This window comes from Schistocerca americana, chromosome 2 (genome assembly GCF_021461395.2).
Source record: "Schistocerca americana isolate TAMUIC-IGC-003095 chromosome 2, iqSchAmer2.1, whole genome shotgun sequence".
NCBI lineage: Eukaryota > Metazoa > Arthropoda > Insecta > Orthoptera > Acrididae > Schistocerca > Schistocerca americana.
The window spans coordinates 431114444-431131382 of NC_060120.1; the positions used below are offsets into that span (position 1 = coordinate 431114444).

The window sequence follows — 16939 nt, forward strand, 5'->3', positions numbered from 1 at the left end:
TAGATCCCTTTTGTCCTGGATGCATGCACTGATTCGTGTGGAAAGGTGCCATAAAGCCGTTTTATCCACTCCTGAAGCAAGCTGGCCTACTGCTCGTCCTTGATATCCTGCATATCGGCGTTGGGACGGAGTTGACGCCGGGTTGGTCCCACAGTTGTTCACTCTGGACGGGTCTGTAGTTCTGAGAGTACCTCATCATCAAGCAGACAACTCATACAGACATGTGCCATGTGTGTACGAGCATTGTCCTGTTGAAAAATGGCTCCATGATAACGTCGCATGATAGGTAAAGTGTGATGACGCAGGGTGTGTGAGACATACCTTTGTGCTGTCAGAGTTCCCTCCATCACCATCAGGTGTAGCTTGAAGTCATACGCGATGGATCCCCTCACCGTGACGCCAGCAGTAACACAGCTACGTCTCTCCAAAACATTGGAAGAGTGGGACCTTTCACCAGGTCACCGATCGTCACCTGTGATTCATCACTGAAAACACTGTGACGACATTTCAACACTCAATGCTTCCCGGTTACAGCACCAATCCAAACGCAGCTGTTTGCGTTGTCGCGTTACGACTACTGCTAGTGTCAAACGAACGGTATGGAATGATACAGAATGTCACAGGGAGTCAGTAATTTGATCTCTGATAGCAGGGGCAGACGAGAAAGGGTTACGATACGAGGTCGACCTCAATCTTGACGACGAGTATGCCTTCCATCAGGTTTCAGTGCTTGTCAACATCGAGTTAATGTCACATCCACATGCCCTGCAAATCTGGAGACTGCACGAATCTACCAGCTGGCCAAATGGCGACCCACAATGAAACCCATTTCAGATTGTCTGATTATCGTTATACCTGCCACAGAGAACTACAACTTCAATCATTCACACACTCGCCTATCGTGTGTTTGTGAATGAAGTTACGTTGACATCCTATTGTGTTCGGGGTGCATCATTTTTTCTTTTATCAGTCGGCGTATACTACAACCAAGTAAACTATAGGCAGCAAAATGTTCGTGTCTCATTAACAACTGTAACCTGAAATGTTGGCAGGTTTCATGAGTACGGGAGACAACGTGGTTCCTGGTAACATGGGCCTCAAGGACCAGGTGATGGCTCTCCGCTGGGTCAAGGACCACATCGCCAATTTCGGCGGTGACCCCAAAAACGTCACCATCTTCGGCCAAGACGCGGGAGCGTGGTCTTGCCATGCTCATATGTTGTCACCTATGTCTAGAGGTAAGGAAGGGCAACACGGCGCTACACGGTCTCTGTAAAGAGCTGGGTAACGCACGATACATTTTTAAATATCAGGGCAACATATTTTAGTGCATTTTAAAACAGACTTTTTAGATACATTACACAGGGTGGTCCATTGATAGTGACCGCGCCAAATATCTCACGAAATAAGGGTCAAACGAAAAAACTACGAAGCACGAAACTCGTCTAGCTTGAAGTGGGAAACCAGATGGCGTTATGGTTGGCCCACTAGATGCCGCTGCCATAGGTCAAACGGATATCAAATGCGTTTTTTTTTTTAAATAGGAACCCCCATTTTTTATTACACATTCGTGTAGTACGTAAAGAAATGAGTGTTTTAGTTGGACCACTTTTTTCGGTTTGTGATAGATGGCGCTGTAATAGTCACAAACATATAGATCACAATTTTAGACGAACAATTGGTAACAGGTAGGTTTTTTAAATTAAAATACACAACGTACGTACGTTTGAACATTTTGTTTTGGTTGTTCCAATGTGATACATGTACCTTTGTGACCTTATCATTTCTGAGAATTCATGCTGTTACAGCGTGATTACCTGTAAATACCACATTAATGCAATAAATGCTCAAAATGATGTCCGTCAACCTCAGTGCATTTGGCAATACGTGTAACGACATTCCTCTCAACAGCGAGTAGTTCGCCTTCCGTAATGTTTGCACATGCATTGACAATGCGCTGACGCATGTTGTCAGGCGTTGTCGGTGGATCACGACAGCAAATATCCTTCAATTTTCCCCACAGAAAGAAATACGGGGACGTCAGATCCGGTGAACGTGCGCGCCATGGTATGGTGCTTCGACGACCAATCCATCTGTCATGAAATATGCTATTCAATACCGCTTCAACCGCACGCGAGCTATGTGCCGGACATCCATCATGTTGGAAGTACATCGCTATTCCGTCATGCAGTGAAACGTAGTAACATCGGTAGAACATTACGTAGGAAATCAGTATACATTGCACCATTTAGATTGCCATCGATAAAATGGGGGCCAATTATCCTTCCTCCCATAATGCCGCACCATACATTAACCCGCCAAGATCGCTGATGTTCCACTTGTCGCAGCCATTGTGGATTTTCCGTTGCCCAATAGGGCATATTATGTCGGTTTACGTTACCGCTGTTGGTGAATGACGCTTCGTCGCTAAATAGAACGCGTGCAACAAATCTGTCATCATCCCGTAATTTCTCTTGTGCCCAGTGGCAGAACTGTACACGACGTCCAAAGTCGTCGCCATACAATTCCTGGTGCATGGAAATATGGTACGGGTGCAATCGATGTTGATGTAGCATTTTCAACACCGACGCTTTTGAGATTCCCGATTCTCCGCAATTTGTGTGCAACTGATGCGCGGATTAGCCGCGACATCAGCTAAACCACCTACTTGGGCATCATCATTTGTTGCAGGTCGTGGTTGACGTTTCACATGTGGCTGAACACTTCTTGTTTCCATAAATAACGTAACTATCCGGCGAACGGTCCGGACACTTGGATGATGTCGTCCAGGATACCAAGCAGCATACATAGCACACGCCCGTTGGGCATTTTGATCATAATGGCTATACATCAACACGATATCGACCTTTTCCGCAATTGGTAAACGGTCTATTTTAACATGGGTAATGTATCACGAAGCAAATACCGTCCGCACTGGTGGAATGTTTCGTGATACCACGTATTTATACGTTTGTAACTATTACAGCGCCATCTATCACAAAGCGAAAAAAGTGGTCCAACTAAAACATTCATATTTCTTTACGTACTACACGAATATGTAACAAAAAATGGGAGTTCCTATTTAAAAAACGCAGTTGATATCCGTTTGACCTATGGCAGCGCCATCTAGCGGGCCAACCATAGCGCCATCTGGTTTCCCCCTTCCAGCTAGACAAGTTTCGTTCTTTGTAGTTTTTTGGTTGGATCCTTATTTCGTGAGATATTTGGCCCGGTCACTATCAGTGGACCATCCTGTATAATACTTGAAATTTCTTACGTGGTGGGTCTTATGTCTGAGCTTGTTTTGTTCATTCTTCGTGTTCCACAACCTTTTCTTGCGGTGACGCTGCCAGTGTACAAATGTTTCGCAGATGCAGTGTTTGCCCGCCGCCGTCATCCCCCCCCCCCCCCCCCCCGTCCACCTTCTCCAGTTTGCCGATGACACCGCCTTCCTTGCCCTTGCCCCCACCCTGCAGCGCTCCCAACACCTTCTCCAATCCCATCTTGACCGGTTCACCACTTGGTGCAACCAGTGGTTGCTCAAGGTCAATCCCTCCAAAACCCAGGCGATCATTGTAGGCAAAACCACCCCTTCCTTCCGCCTCCTTGATTTCTATCTCACCATCTATGGCCGTCCTATCGCCCTCACTTCCACCCTTAAATATCTTGGCGTCACCCTCGACCGTCGCCTCTCCTCGACTCCCCATCTCCGGACAATCCAAGCCAAGGCACGCTTCCGACTCCGTCTCCTCAAGCTCCTTTCCGGCCGTACGTGGGGTCTGGGCCCCTCCACCATCCTCCACACCCATAAATCCCTCATCCGCCCTATCCTTTGTTACGCCCATCCGGCATGGATCTCCGCCCCCCTACCTTTTATAAATCCCTCCAAATCCTTGAATGCCATGCTCTCTGCCTCGCCTATTGCATCCGTCTCCCCTCCCCCACGCGGATCCTGTACAGTCTCATCCCCTTCCCCCACCTCCTCCTTTTCCTTGAAAGGATACGGATCCTGTACACCTCCTGCAAACTCTATCCTCCTCATCTGCTTGTCTCACCCATCATCTCCCACCCCCGCCCGCTGCCACGCCTGTATTCCCACATCCCACCCCGTCTCCATCTCTCCACCCTCCTTACCCTCTCCCAAGGTGGCTTCCGCCAGCTCCCCCTCCCTGATGATGTCCTCCTCCCCTCCATCTACCCCTCCTATCAACTTTGATCCTCCCCCCCCACTTCCTGTGTCCTTTCCTTTAGGCACCCTCCCTCTCTTCCTTTTCCTTTTCCCCCATCCCCTCCCTCCACCCCCCCTTCCCCTGGGCTTTCCCTCCCGCTTCCTCCCTTCCCCCTGTCTCCCCTGCCCATGGCATCTGCTCTCCCCCCTCCCTCTCCCCCCCCCCTCCTCCTCTCTTGGCAGGTCCCCGGACTCGTACACGGTTAGTGAACATTCGCGCGCCGGAGGTCAACGCCTCGTGTTCTGTGTGTGCCGTCGTTTTGTGCTTAAGTGGTTCAGTGTTATTCGTTTTGTGCACCTACGTTCACGTGTGACAATTTTCGTTTCTGTCTGTGTCCAAGTGTCTGAACAATTTTATCTTGTACTCTACACCCGTGAACGGCACCTTGTATTTTAAAAAGTGTTTGTCTCCGTTTATATGTCCACCATATTTTTATCTCACATTGTCTTCATTTGTCTCTTTTATGTTTCTCTGAGGCCAAAGAGCGACGTAGTATGCTGCTGCTGGCCTGCCTGTAAACAGGTTTAAAAATAACAATAAAGAAGAAAAAGTGTTTGCCGAAATAATTACAGAGGCCCATTTCCGTGTAAAAACCGAGCGAGGTAGCGCAGTCGTTAGTTCACTGGACTGGCATTCGGGAGGACGACGGCTCAAATCCACGTCCTGTCAACCAGATTTTCCGTGATTTTCCTAGATCGCTCCAGGTCGCGATGGTTCCTTTGAAAGGGTATGGCTGATTTCCTTCCCTATCCTTGACACAAATCGAGCTTGTGCTCCTCTAACGACTTCGATATCGACGGGACTTTAAACCCAGTCATCCTTGTTTTTCCATGTAAAAGAAATTCTGATAGCGTGGATAACGAACGACAAAAAAAACTATCTTCAGCTGAAAGGGCATTTGCTGTAGCATTGCGCTGGGCCGAAATTCTCGCCGTAAGTGTTAGATGATAAATGTCATGCGCTTTACATATGCTCGTAGTAACGGGATAAAGGATATCCTGTTAAATATTTCAAACAAGTCGAAAAAGTTTCGAGACTGGATTATAAAAAAGTATAGAGAAACATTAAAGTAGTGGTTTTAAGGCTTCATGTCTCCTTCCACTTGTGCAAAACACGGGAGAACATTCATAGAACCGTGCCGAACTGCCAGGACACACCGTGTTTGGGATGTTGTTCAGCTCGCGCTTCACACTCACTTGAACGTCCGTTGTGTCGCGAAACCGTTGACCTTCATGTGAATTTCTGCCGTTTTTCGTTTTGTGATAGGCTCGTATAGTAGTGGAAATCAGTATAAAGGCATGGATATTTGTAGGAAAATTAACACTGTCGATTGGAATAGCTGGACACAGTGTATGCGCATTAGTATGAGATCCGGTATACCGACAAATGCAGTCAAACGATGCCTCATTTGATGTCAGTAGTGCAGTATACAACAAGACATTAACGATCCAGGAAGCAGAGGGTGGTACTCAGTACAAAGGCAGTCACCTCTGTGCCGTTTTAGTGTGTAGGCGAGTGCCTTTACTGCAGATAGGAAACAGACACCATTAGTGACGGTGCGTGTTCTACACATAAACCATGATTGTGACATTACCACGCTCAAAAAAGTTATCTTGTGATGAAAAAGCAAGAAATGGGACTCTCTAATCAACAAATCGTCAAGAAGTTGAACCGTTCAAGTATAGTGGTTGCTAATTTCGTTAGATTGGTTGCACTATATGGACTGAACGGAAAATATGGGCAAAGTAGAAAATTATTTGGGACATCGAAATGGTTGTTCTTGCGCAAAACAAGGGCCACAAACCGCCATTCTTCTCGCCTTGTTGCTGGTTTACAGTTGCCACTGACTGCCAGACGTATACGACAAATTTTGTTACTTGACAAACATCTTGCGTTCGAGAAACGACTGCAGAAATCTGCGCTAACACCAGACATAAACAGGCTAGATTGGAGTTTGCTGAAAAACGCATGTCATGGACTTCAGAACGGGATAAGGTGGTCTTCAGTGATAGAAACAAGTTAAACTCAGATTTGCCGAATGCATTCCAATATTATTGGCGTGACCTGAGAAAAGAGCAGCAGGTAAGAAAGAGCAAACATTTTGTGGTGGCAGTGTTTTGATTTGGGAAGCCTTCTGCACTAGAGGTAAATCGTTCATTGCCTGGCTGAATGCTAGAATGAACTCTAACATGTACACCTAGATGCTACCGACAGATCTGATTAATACCAAGCCTCGTCACCCCAGTTGATCTTTTTCCTGGCAGGGATCCAAGCATAGTGATTTTTATTTGGAAGTCAAGGTGCGCTGTTCTGTTTAGCATGGAAATCTAAACATGGTGATGTATGAAACTTATCATACAAAAGCTTTGCCGCAGGTATAAGGCACAGGTGGAGAGTGACACTATTCTGAGTGAAGGTTTTCCTTAATACTAGGGGTATTCGGAAAGTAAGGTCCGATTTGGCGCGAAATGGAAACCACTGTGAAAATGTGGTGAAGCTCTGCACAGATGTGTTGGACAGTGTCTCTAGCATGCCCATCGATCGCGTGACGTCACTCTTTTCAATTCTGAGCGCGTAGTGAGCACACAGAGATGCCTACAACAGTAGTGTCTCCCGCCAAGTATGTGGAGCTAGTCAGAAATTTTGCCTAAAGCCACCCACTCGTGGCGTGGGTGTTGTGCTGTCATCCTCATCACCGCCGCGCAAGTCGCCCAATGGGGCGTTACCTGAAATAAGAATTGAGTCCAATGGCCGAACTTCCTCGGGTGGAGTCTCCCAGCCATCAATGCCACACCATCATTTTATTTTTTCCCTCTCATCTAGTTATTCTCGCGTCGATTCTCACTTCTAATTTTCCTTAAGTGTATGATCCACTGCTGTGCTACGGTCGTCCAGTATCAGAAATTTCTTTCTCAAATGGTACATTGCCACAAGCTTTATTCTAGAAGGTATCTTTTGGCGAGGAGTGCTGTCTTTGCTTGTGCTGGTATGTTTCTTGTTATCACCTTGCTTCTTCTGCTGAGCTTTATTTTGTTTTCAAGGTAGAAGGATTTCTTCGCAGCGACTGTAGTGGACTGAAATGGGAACCCAGGTTCCCACTTCTTGTGATGATTTGCAGAAATGTACCCGCAGCTCTCCATGCTACTCTAACTGGAGTACGCCTCTTCATCTCCGAGTAACTACTACAACCTGCTTGTATTTGAACTTGTTTACTATATTAATCCATGGCGTCTCTCTACAATTTTACACACACACTCTTCCCTCCGATACTAAATTGATGAATCCTTGCTGTCTCAGAATACATCCTGTCAACCGATTCCTTCTTTTAATCATGTTACTTCACAAATTTCTTTTTTTTTAATTACATTCAGTACATCCACATTAGCTACGTTATCTATACATTCAGCTTTCACCGTTCTTGTGTAGCACCACGTTTGAAAGACTTCTATTCCCTTCTCGTCTGAACTGCTTATCGTCAACGTTTCACTTCCGTACATACTTACACTCCAGAAAAATTCTTTCATAAGAGGCTTCCTAACGCTCAAATTTATATTTGATGTTAACAAATTTCTCTTCTCCACCCACCATTATCATGTCATTGCAAGCCTACATTTTCTATCCTCTCTACTTCCGCCCCCATAAGTTGTTTTACTGCCCAAATAATAAAACTCATCAACTACACTTAGCGTCTCATTTGCAAATCTATTTCCCTCAGCACCATCTGTTTTAATGCGAATATATGCCACTACCCTTGTCTTGCTTTTGTTGATTTTCATCTTATATCCTCCTTTCAAGACAGTCTCCATTCTCTTCAACTGTTCTTCCAAATCCTTTGCTGTCTGGCAGAATTACCGTGTCAAATGCAAAAAGCAAAGTTTTACCGTATTTTACTCCTCCTGGCGTGAGGACTTACTTGCAACAGTTATGATACCAATAGAGGAAAAGAGAAGCACTAAAAAATGTGAAGAGCATCGGACCATCAGTCTAATTTCTCATGCAGCTAAAGTCTTGCGGAGAGTGTTGAATAGAAAGCTATATGGCAAGCTGGATAGAGGGATTGCAGAGGAGCAGTTCGTATTTAGAAGAGAAAAAGAAACAAGCGATGCTATTGGCCTGTTAAGAACTATAGGGGAAAGATATATGGAAATTGGTAGAGAAATCTTCGCTGTTTTTATAGACTTAGAAAAGGATTTTGACAGAGTTCAGTGGAACAAGCTGATGGATATTTTGAAGAGGAAAAAAGTAGATTGGAAAGAGAGACGACTGATACAGAATCTATATTTACACCGGAAAGTAAGGACAAGGACTGGAAATGTAATGTCAGAAGGAAGCAGCATTGGACAAGGTGTTAGACAAGGTTGTTGCCTTTCCCCACTGCTCTTTAACACATACCTTGAAGAGATTATTGTGGAAGGCTTATATCGGAAAAGAGGAATAAGTATTGGTGGAAAGAGTACAGAATGTATAAGATTTGCTGATGACATGGTATTAGTGGCAGAAAGTGAGCGGACAGTGAATAACATGCTGAAAGATCTGAATGAAGCTTGTGTGGAATATGGGATGGAAATAAACACAGCAGAAACAAAGAGTATGGTCATCAGAAAAAGACGCAAACTGTCCAATATTAAAATAGGACAATCTACCATTATCCAAGTAAGTGCATTTAAATATCTTGGAAGCACAATAACTGAAGACTGGAGATGTCACCAGGAAGTGAAAACGCGAATTGTCATAACGAAGGAGGCATTCAACAGAAAGAGGAGACTCTTATGTAGCAAATTAGATAAAGGTCTAAATAAAAGGCTTGGCAAATCTTTTGTGTGGAATGTGGCACTATATGGGGCAGAAACATGGACGCTGAGACGAGAGGATGAAAAATGTTTAGAAGCGTTTGAGATGTGGATGTGGAGGAGAACGGAGAGAATAAGCTGGATGGAAAGGTTGAGTAATGAAAGAGTATTGGAACGGGTTGGCGAGAGAAGATATCTGCTGTAGGTTGTAAGAGAAAGGAAAAAGAAGTGGTTGGGACATTCATTGAGAAGGGAGTGCTTCTAGCAGATGCTTTGGAAGGATTGGTTTGTGGGAGAAGACTGAAAGGAAGAAGGACATACAAGATGATAGACGACATAAAGGGAAGAGGAAATTATGCAGACCTGAAGAGGATGGCAGAAGACCGGACAGCCTGGAGAACTACCAAGTGAAAACCTGCGTTTTGGCAGAACACTGATGATGACTCCTCCCATCGTCAGAATCTCAAAGAGTGTATTTACTAATGATAAGTTTGCAGCTATCTCATGAACTACAGTGTTATTTCTGTTTCGAGAGTGAGTGAGCGGCTCACACAGCTTCTGAACAGCAGCCCCCCGATCCTTCCACCACCCTAGAAACTGATGCCCGCATTTTTTCACACGTTGCCTGCTATACTGTAATTTAATTTTACGATAAGTATGAAGATCTCTGCTCTCACTAGAGGGTAGAGAACGTTTTGCTGAGCAGCGACGGCTGCAGGCCTGTTCCAGCGCGTCATCGCCATGAGCGGCAGTACGCTGGTGCCCGCCGCCTTCTCGACCGCCGTGCCGGAACGTACATTCGTGTTGGCCGAGCACTTGGGACTGCGCACGCGCAGTTCTGAGGAGGTGCTCATGTACTTGATGGAGTTCCCCGCCAAGGCCTTCGTTGAGGACATGCGCCACGCGCTCGCGCCAGAGGTGAGTACACTCCCTCATTCCTTCCCTCCCTCCCCCCGCCCAGCCCACCCGCCCCATCCCACACCTAATAACAAATAACAGCGCCGCACATTCATGCAACCGGACAACCCATGTTGACCTTGAAAACAAAAAAATATGAAAGCAACTTATTTCATTCATATATGAGCGTCTTAACCTTTACCATCAACAACAAAACGCATTGTCTGTTGTTTACATATTCCATGGATCGTTTGAACGTTTCTTTTATCGAGATGATGTAGAACGATTCAGTTTACAGGATATGTATAAAAGATTAGTGTTAACATCAATGAACATGTTATTACTTTCAGTTCTACTCATGCAACTGCAGTTAATTTTCTTTTACTGGATACCAGTTAGTATGTAGAAATTCATCAGAGGAACAGAAGGAGCTATCCAGGAGAAATTATTTTATATTGGATGTAAGACCTGCTTTGCTACCTGTCAGACATTTTATGTTACTGGGAAGATGAACAAAAATTTTTGTTGCTGCATATTGAACTCATTTCTGAACCACTGCCAGCTTTAAAATTGGGTAATAAAAGTCATTTTTCCCTCTAGTGCTGTAGGTATGAACACCATGGTTTTTCTGAAATTTTGATGGATTATTTATGACGAGTTGGGTTAGCGAATCTATCTACTGTGCCTAGCCCATTAAAGGGGCAGCCACGTGACGTCGGTGGGTGAATACCACATATTACTCTTACTGCTCGTTTTTGCACAGTTTATACATTCTAAGTGATTAGCTACCCCAGAAAAATATTCTGTACGACGTTACTGTGTGAAAATATGCCATATTTGTCAAAATATTGATACGTTTGTTTCCAAGATTAGCAATGGTGTGAAGAACAGAAGTAGCTGAACTTAACTGTTTGAGAATCTCAGTAGTATGCTTCTTCGAGTTCAAGTTTTCATCAATATGTACACCCAAAAATTTGGAGCATTCTACCCAACTTACTCCTTCCCACTTATGTGCTACATCAATTATTGGTATGATTCTATTTGTTGTACAGAACTGAATGTAGTGTATTTTTTTCAAAATTTAGGGAGTCCATTATGACAGAACCACTTAATAATTCTTTGGAAAATATCATTTACCATTTCTTTTGTTGCTTTCTCTCTAATGAGAGTTATTATAACACTAGTACTATCTGCAAAAAGCATCACTGTTGCTTATTGGATGTTAAACATAAGATCATTCACATATGTAAGGGATAGGGGTGGATCCAAAATTGACCCTTGTGGCACTCCCGTTGCGATTTTTTTTCCCTCAGACAATAAAATTTCCTACTTTCCGGCATTGTTAGAATTATTCAGCCAAACATTTTTCATTCCGTTTATCAAGAATGATTCAAATCAGCTGCATGTAAAGCCATCGATTCCATAAAATCATGATCCACACAAGCAAATGCCTTGGAAAGTTCACAAAAAATACCAGCTGGTAATAATTGTTATTTAAGGCTAGTTGTACTTGATGACTGAATGTACAAATAGCATTCTTAGTCGAACAATCCTTCTGGAATCCAAACTGTGAGACGCCAAGTAAATTGTTTCCACTTAAGTGTGCGACTACACTTGAGTACGTTACATTTTCGAATGTCTCAAGTCTCTTGAAGTGAGAGAGCGTGACAGTGTTGATTTTGACATTTGTCTGTCGGATTTGGACGTTAAGCTGAGTGCCCCCTTCAACCCTCCTCACTCCTTGAATGTTATTCGAGAGGAGTAGACTATGTGCTGACACTGAGTTTCACTCTGCCCCTTATCTCATCGTTGCCACACAACCAAAACGTTACGCTACACTATTCACACATCCATTACACTCATCTACACTCCACACATACCCATACAACTCGTACATATCTGCAAGGAAATTACCCAATGCATGCAGATGATGAAGAACCTTTCTGACAGGCAGCTGAACCCAGACTGCGAGATTTCCAAGCTAACAAAGTCACAGGATATTTACATTTTTACAGATGCAATGACAAATTATGATCAGAAATTAAACGAAATTCATTTACTCTGCAACGAGCCAAAGGAGACCATAGTCCCTTATTCCAAAGTACTCAGAAAAGATTCCTGAACAACCTCTGAAATTTTGTCAGTGGAGTTCGGCTTCAAGCTGTTTACAGCCTTTACAGATTGAGTGCTTGGATGAATGTGAATGGAAATTAAAGAGAGTGGGTGTCGTTTAAATAAGCTTTTTTTGTGTTATGCTCATTTCACACCATTCCTCCTGAATAACTTTAGCAAGGCCGCTTGTAACCTCAATAGGCAAACAGGAAGAGGCTAAGAAATCTGTAAAGGTACCAATTTCAACTCTGACTCATGCATTCATCACCAATGTCCCTAAATCTCTGTTATACAGTTCTTTGCACTCAAAAGTTCATGTTATTTGAATTATGTGCGTAAATGGTTAAGAGTAACAAAATGTCTCTTTCTATACATCGTCCTTGTATGAGAGTGACAGGTGGCTGCAAATTGAGTGCTTTGGTTAGGTGTGGGTGATCAGATTTTTGCCGTCAACTTGTTGTGAACTTTCCGTTTTGGGATTGCTAGTCTGAAGGAACAATGCATCTGTATAAAGTTTTGTTCTGCACTTGAGTAAAATGCACCAAATTCCGAAGCAAACTTTTGGAGACAACGATTTAGCTCAGACATAGGCTGATATAGTGAGCCTTTCCAAAATGGGTCATCATCAACTGATACATCGGTTGGCACTGAACCAAAAAATGTTCAGAAAGTTAGGGTTCTGATTCTGCAAGATCGTGGTAGACCACCCAACACTTCAACAATTCTTTGGTAATACGCTATTTTTAGAGGTCTACACTGTTACGAACATTCTTGGGCTAGAGTCCGCACCGAATACCGTGGCTGGTATATGTGCAGACGACAGGGCAGGCGTGGGGACAGTGGTGGTGTTGGGGGTTAGGGAACAGACGTTGTAGGAGAAAGGCGGGGTGTTGGAGGGGAAATACCTTTCTAAACTGAAGCCTACGCTCGCACTTGCATAGTGACCATTCAAAAAGACCTGTCACCTCTGCTTTGATTAGCATCTAAAAAGAATTCCTCCGAAAACGCAGCGATTTAGTTTCGCCTGGCTTGTTAACCATTTGTAACTTTCAGAGACGCGCCATGAGTGACGAAATTTGAGTACAGCCTACACATTTCTCTGGATTACATGTTAAAATTTGTTTCTTTTACCAAAACACAGCGGAGTTTACACAGTTTCACCTCACTAACATGTTGTGCAGAGACAATTTCAAGAGAATTCTGAAACAGTCGTTTATTAAGTTTATTGAGTGAAGAACTGAGGAAGAGCCAGGTCAAGAGCTTATGAAAAAGCACATCTTCGGTACAAATAAACGTGTAATGTCTTCACTTATGATATTCCATAACCCATAGCTTTTCTCGTTTCACAAGCTATCGACAGCCCTTAAAACTACATTCTTTCATCAAAAATGTCTGTAGTTAGTGGAATAACAAGTTATATAATAAAGTTTTGCATAATAATTATATTGTAAAATACTCTCCTCCTTGTGTGCTATCGTTTGCTAAAATCTCATTTCGATACCTGAAACCGTTTCGAAATATGAGGGATGTTATGGATATTTCACTCTGGCTTTACCGCTGGCGCGGCGCTATCACAAATGAGTGTGCTATGTCAGAACAGTTTTTTCAATATTAGTGACAGATTGTCTAAAGAAAAATTCACTATGTTAGCTAAATTTCATACACAGCAACATGTTATGTAATATGCACCAAACGCAAAATCATAGCGACTCTATTTTTCATTGCAACCTTTTCAGAATTTCGCACGGTGTCTTACTTCCACGTAAATATTACAATAACTATGACCATTAACGAAATGATGGACACATCACCCTGAAGCTGACATGAAAAGCTATAAGTAAAGCAAAAATGAAATATTTTTACCGAATAGTTCCTGTAAACTCGTTTGAGAAGGATTCCAGGGCGTACGCCTCGATTCCGTCAACGCCGACTGGCCACAAGGCGGCTAACACCTGTCGGCCTTACGAACAAACAAATGAACTCGCCCAGCGCTTTGGACGAAAATTGGTCACTGCACATTGCCACAGTATCGTGCACGGACTCTATGTGAGGATTTACTCAGTAACAACAGCTATGTAGTTAAAAATTAAAGCACAATATCATCGTTATTATACGCTTTTCGACAAGTTGTGTTACCTGTGGTCAGTGAACGACATTACATGGATCGCCACCACACGTCTGTTGTTATGTGAGCTGAAAACTTAAAGCCTTTGGGCCTGTGTAGGTAACAAATGTGTCAGGTTAGACACAAGCGAGAGTGGTTCCATAAAAGCCATGCCATGGGCATAATAATATCATATTAGGTGAGACTAGGTGATTTCACATTATTGTTAGAAGCCAAATAGAAATAATCTACTGGGAAAAAATTTGATTATGTATTTGAGTGCTGTGAGAAAATGAAAGAGTAGTGTTTTGTGTGTAAAGAAAGTGTATTCTTACACCAGACACGAAAGTGGGGCTTAAAATTTGTCAAAACATGCGTATCAGGATCTAAAAGGTAGCGTAATTACTTCTTTCAATACTAAGAAAAACGTAAAAGTTCCTGAAGGCCTGCCGAATTTGAAAGTAGCTTAGACAAAAAATCTCATCAGTCGTGTCAAGAAACACATTTTAGTTTTTGCAGTTGTATGTGGAAATGGATGTCTCGAGGCGATGCAGTTCCTTGTTGATGTGCGGCCCAAGTACGGTGCAGTGTGTGCCAAGAAACTGATACTTCATACAACCGCCATTTGCAAAACTTTGAAGGAAACAGCCAATCGCTTAAGTGAAGCTGTTTCTAGAGAGTTGAGGAATGCTTTCAGATATGAAAGACGAACGTCATCAGCTGATCCTTGCAGTAATTTATATTGTAAAATAAACTACATGAGAGTGACTACTCGTTACATTAACAGTGACGAAGGAAAACTTGACTGTTGTATGATGTGCACCAGAGATTCCGATATCGAGATTAACAAAAACTGGAGAAAAATTGAGCATGAACTGATAAATATACACTCCTGGAAATGGAAAAAAGAACACATTGACACCGGTGAGTCAGACCCACCATACTTGCTCCGGACACTGCGAGAGGGCTGTACAAGCAATGATCACACGCACGGCACAGCGGACACACCAGGAACCGCGGTGTTGGCCGTCGAATGGCGCTAGCTGCGCAGCATTTGTGCACCGCCGCCGTCAGTGTCAGCCAGTTTGCCGTGGCATACGGAGCTCCATCGCAGTCTTTAACACTGGTAGCATGCCGCGACAGCGTGGACGTGAACCGTATGTGCAGTTGACGGACTTTGAGCGAGGGCGTATAGTGGGCATGCGGGAGGCCGGGTGGACGTACCGCCGAATTGCTCAACACGTGGGGCGTGAGGTCTCCACAGTACATCGATGTTGTCGCCAGTGGTCGGCGGAAGGTGCACGTGCCCGTCGACCTGGGACCGGACCGCAGCGACGCACGGATGCACGCCAAGACCGTAGGATCCTACGCAGTGCCGTAGGGGACCGCACCGCCACTTCCCAGCAAATTAGGGACACTGTTGCTCCTGGGGTATCGGCGAGGACCATTCGCAACCGTCTCCATGAAGCTGGGCTACGGTCCCGCACACCGTTGGGCCGTCTTCCGCTAACGCTCCAACATCGTGCAGCTCGCCTCCAGTGGTGTCGCGACAGGCGTGAATGGAGGGACGAATGGAGACGTGTCGTCTTCAGCGATGAGAGTCGCTTCTGCCTTGGTGCCAATGATGGTCGTATGCGTGTTTGGCGCCGTGCAGGTGAGCGTCACAATCAGGACTGCATACGACCGAGGCACACAGGGCCAACACCCGGCATCATGGTGTGGGGAGCGATCTCCTACACTGGCCGTACACCACTGGTGATCGTCGAGGGGACACTGAATAGTGCACGGTACATCCAAACCGTCATCGAACCCATCGTTCTACCATTCCTAGACCGGCAAGGGAACTTGCTGTTCCAACAGGACAATGCACGTCCGCATGTATCCCGTGCCACCCAACGTGCTCTAGAAGGTGTAAGTGAACTACCCTGGCCAGCAAGATCTCCGGATCTGTCCCCCATTGAGCATGTTTGGGACTGGATGAAGCGTCGTCTCACGCGGTCTGCACGTCCAGCACGAACGCTGGTCCAACTGAGGCGCCAGGTGGAAATGGCATGGCAAGCCGTTCCACAGGACTACATCCATCATCTCTACGATCGTCTCCATGGGAGAATAGCAGCCTGCATTGCTGCGAAAGGTGGATATACACTGTGCTAGTGCCGACATTGTGCATGCTCTGTTGCCTGTGTCTATGTGCCTGTGGTTCTGTCAGTGTGATCATGTGATGTATCTGACCCCAGGAATGTGTCAATAAAGTTTCCCCTTCCTGGGACAATGAATTCACGGTGTTCTTATTTCAATTTCCAGGAGTGTATTACGCTCTTTCGATTTACAGCACTATACAAAACGTTGTGTGTTTGTTGCCGACAGAAGTCTAAACACTGTACAACCATCAGCACTTCGTTAATGTAAGAGACTGCCGCGCTCAGCGTACATTCTCAGTACCGTGTTGGAGCACATGACTCGAGAAAATACCAATGATAAGAAGAATAACGTATAGAAATTAATAGTCTTGCCGAGCTGCCGCAACTTTTTATAAAAGATCTCATCCCCAGTACTGCCTGGAAGGAGATGTGGACACACGACGAGACAGAAAACTAAACATGTTTGAGCCAATTAATTCGAAGTTGTTCGAAGTTCCAATTGTCTGAGATAAATCAAGACAGTTAATCGACTGAGATGAGAAAAAAAATGTTGAAAGATGTAATAATTTTTCTGAGACCATTTTAAAAATGTCTTCCCCAAGTACATTTAGTATTTTTATTAATCGCCATGAGAACATTTAACTTCAAAATCAGATTTTGGAACAA

General features: G+C 44.3%; 1 protein-coding gene across 1 annotated transcript in view; it reads left to right on the forward strand.

The window, feature by feature from the left end:
- Positions 1-16939, forward strand: part of LOC124594072 (putative inactive carboxylesterase 4) — an 86951-nt gene that overhangs the window by 40095 nt on the left and 29917 nt on the right. Inside the window, exons 5-6 of the mRNA XM_047132422.1 lie at positions 1053-1238; positions 9738-9937. Of these exons, the coding sequence (XP_046988378.1) occupies positions 1053-1238; positions 9738-9937 (386 nt within the window). The remainder of the gene's footprint in view (positions 1-1052; positions 1239-9737; positions 9938-16939) is intronic.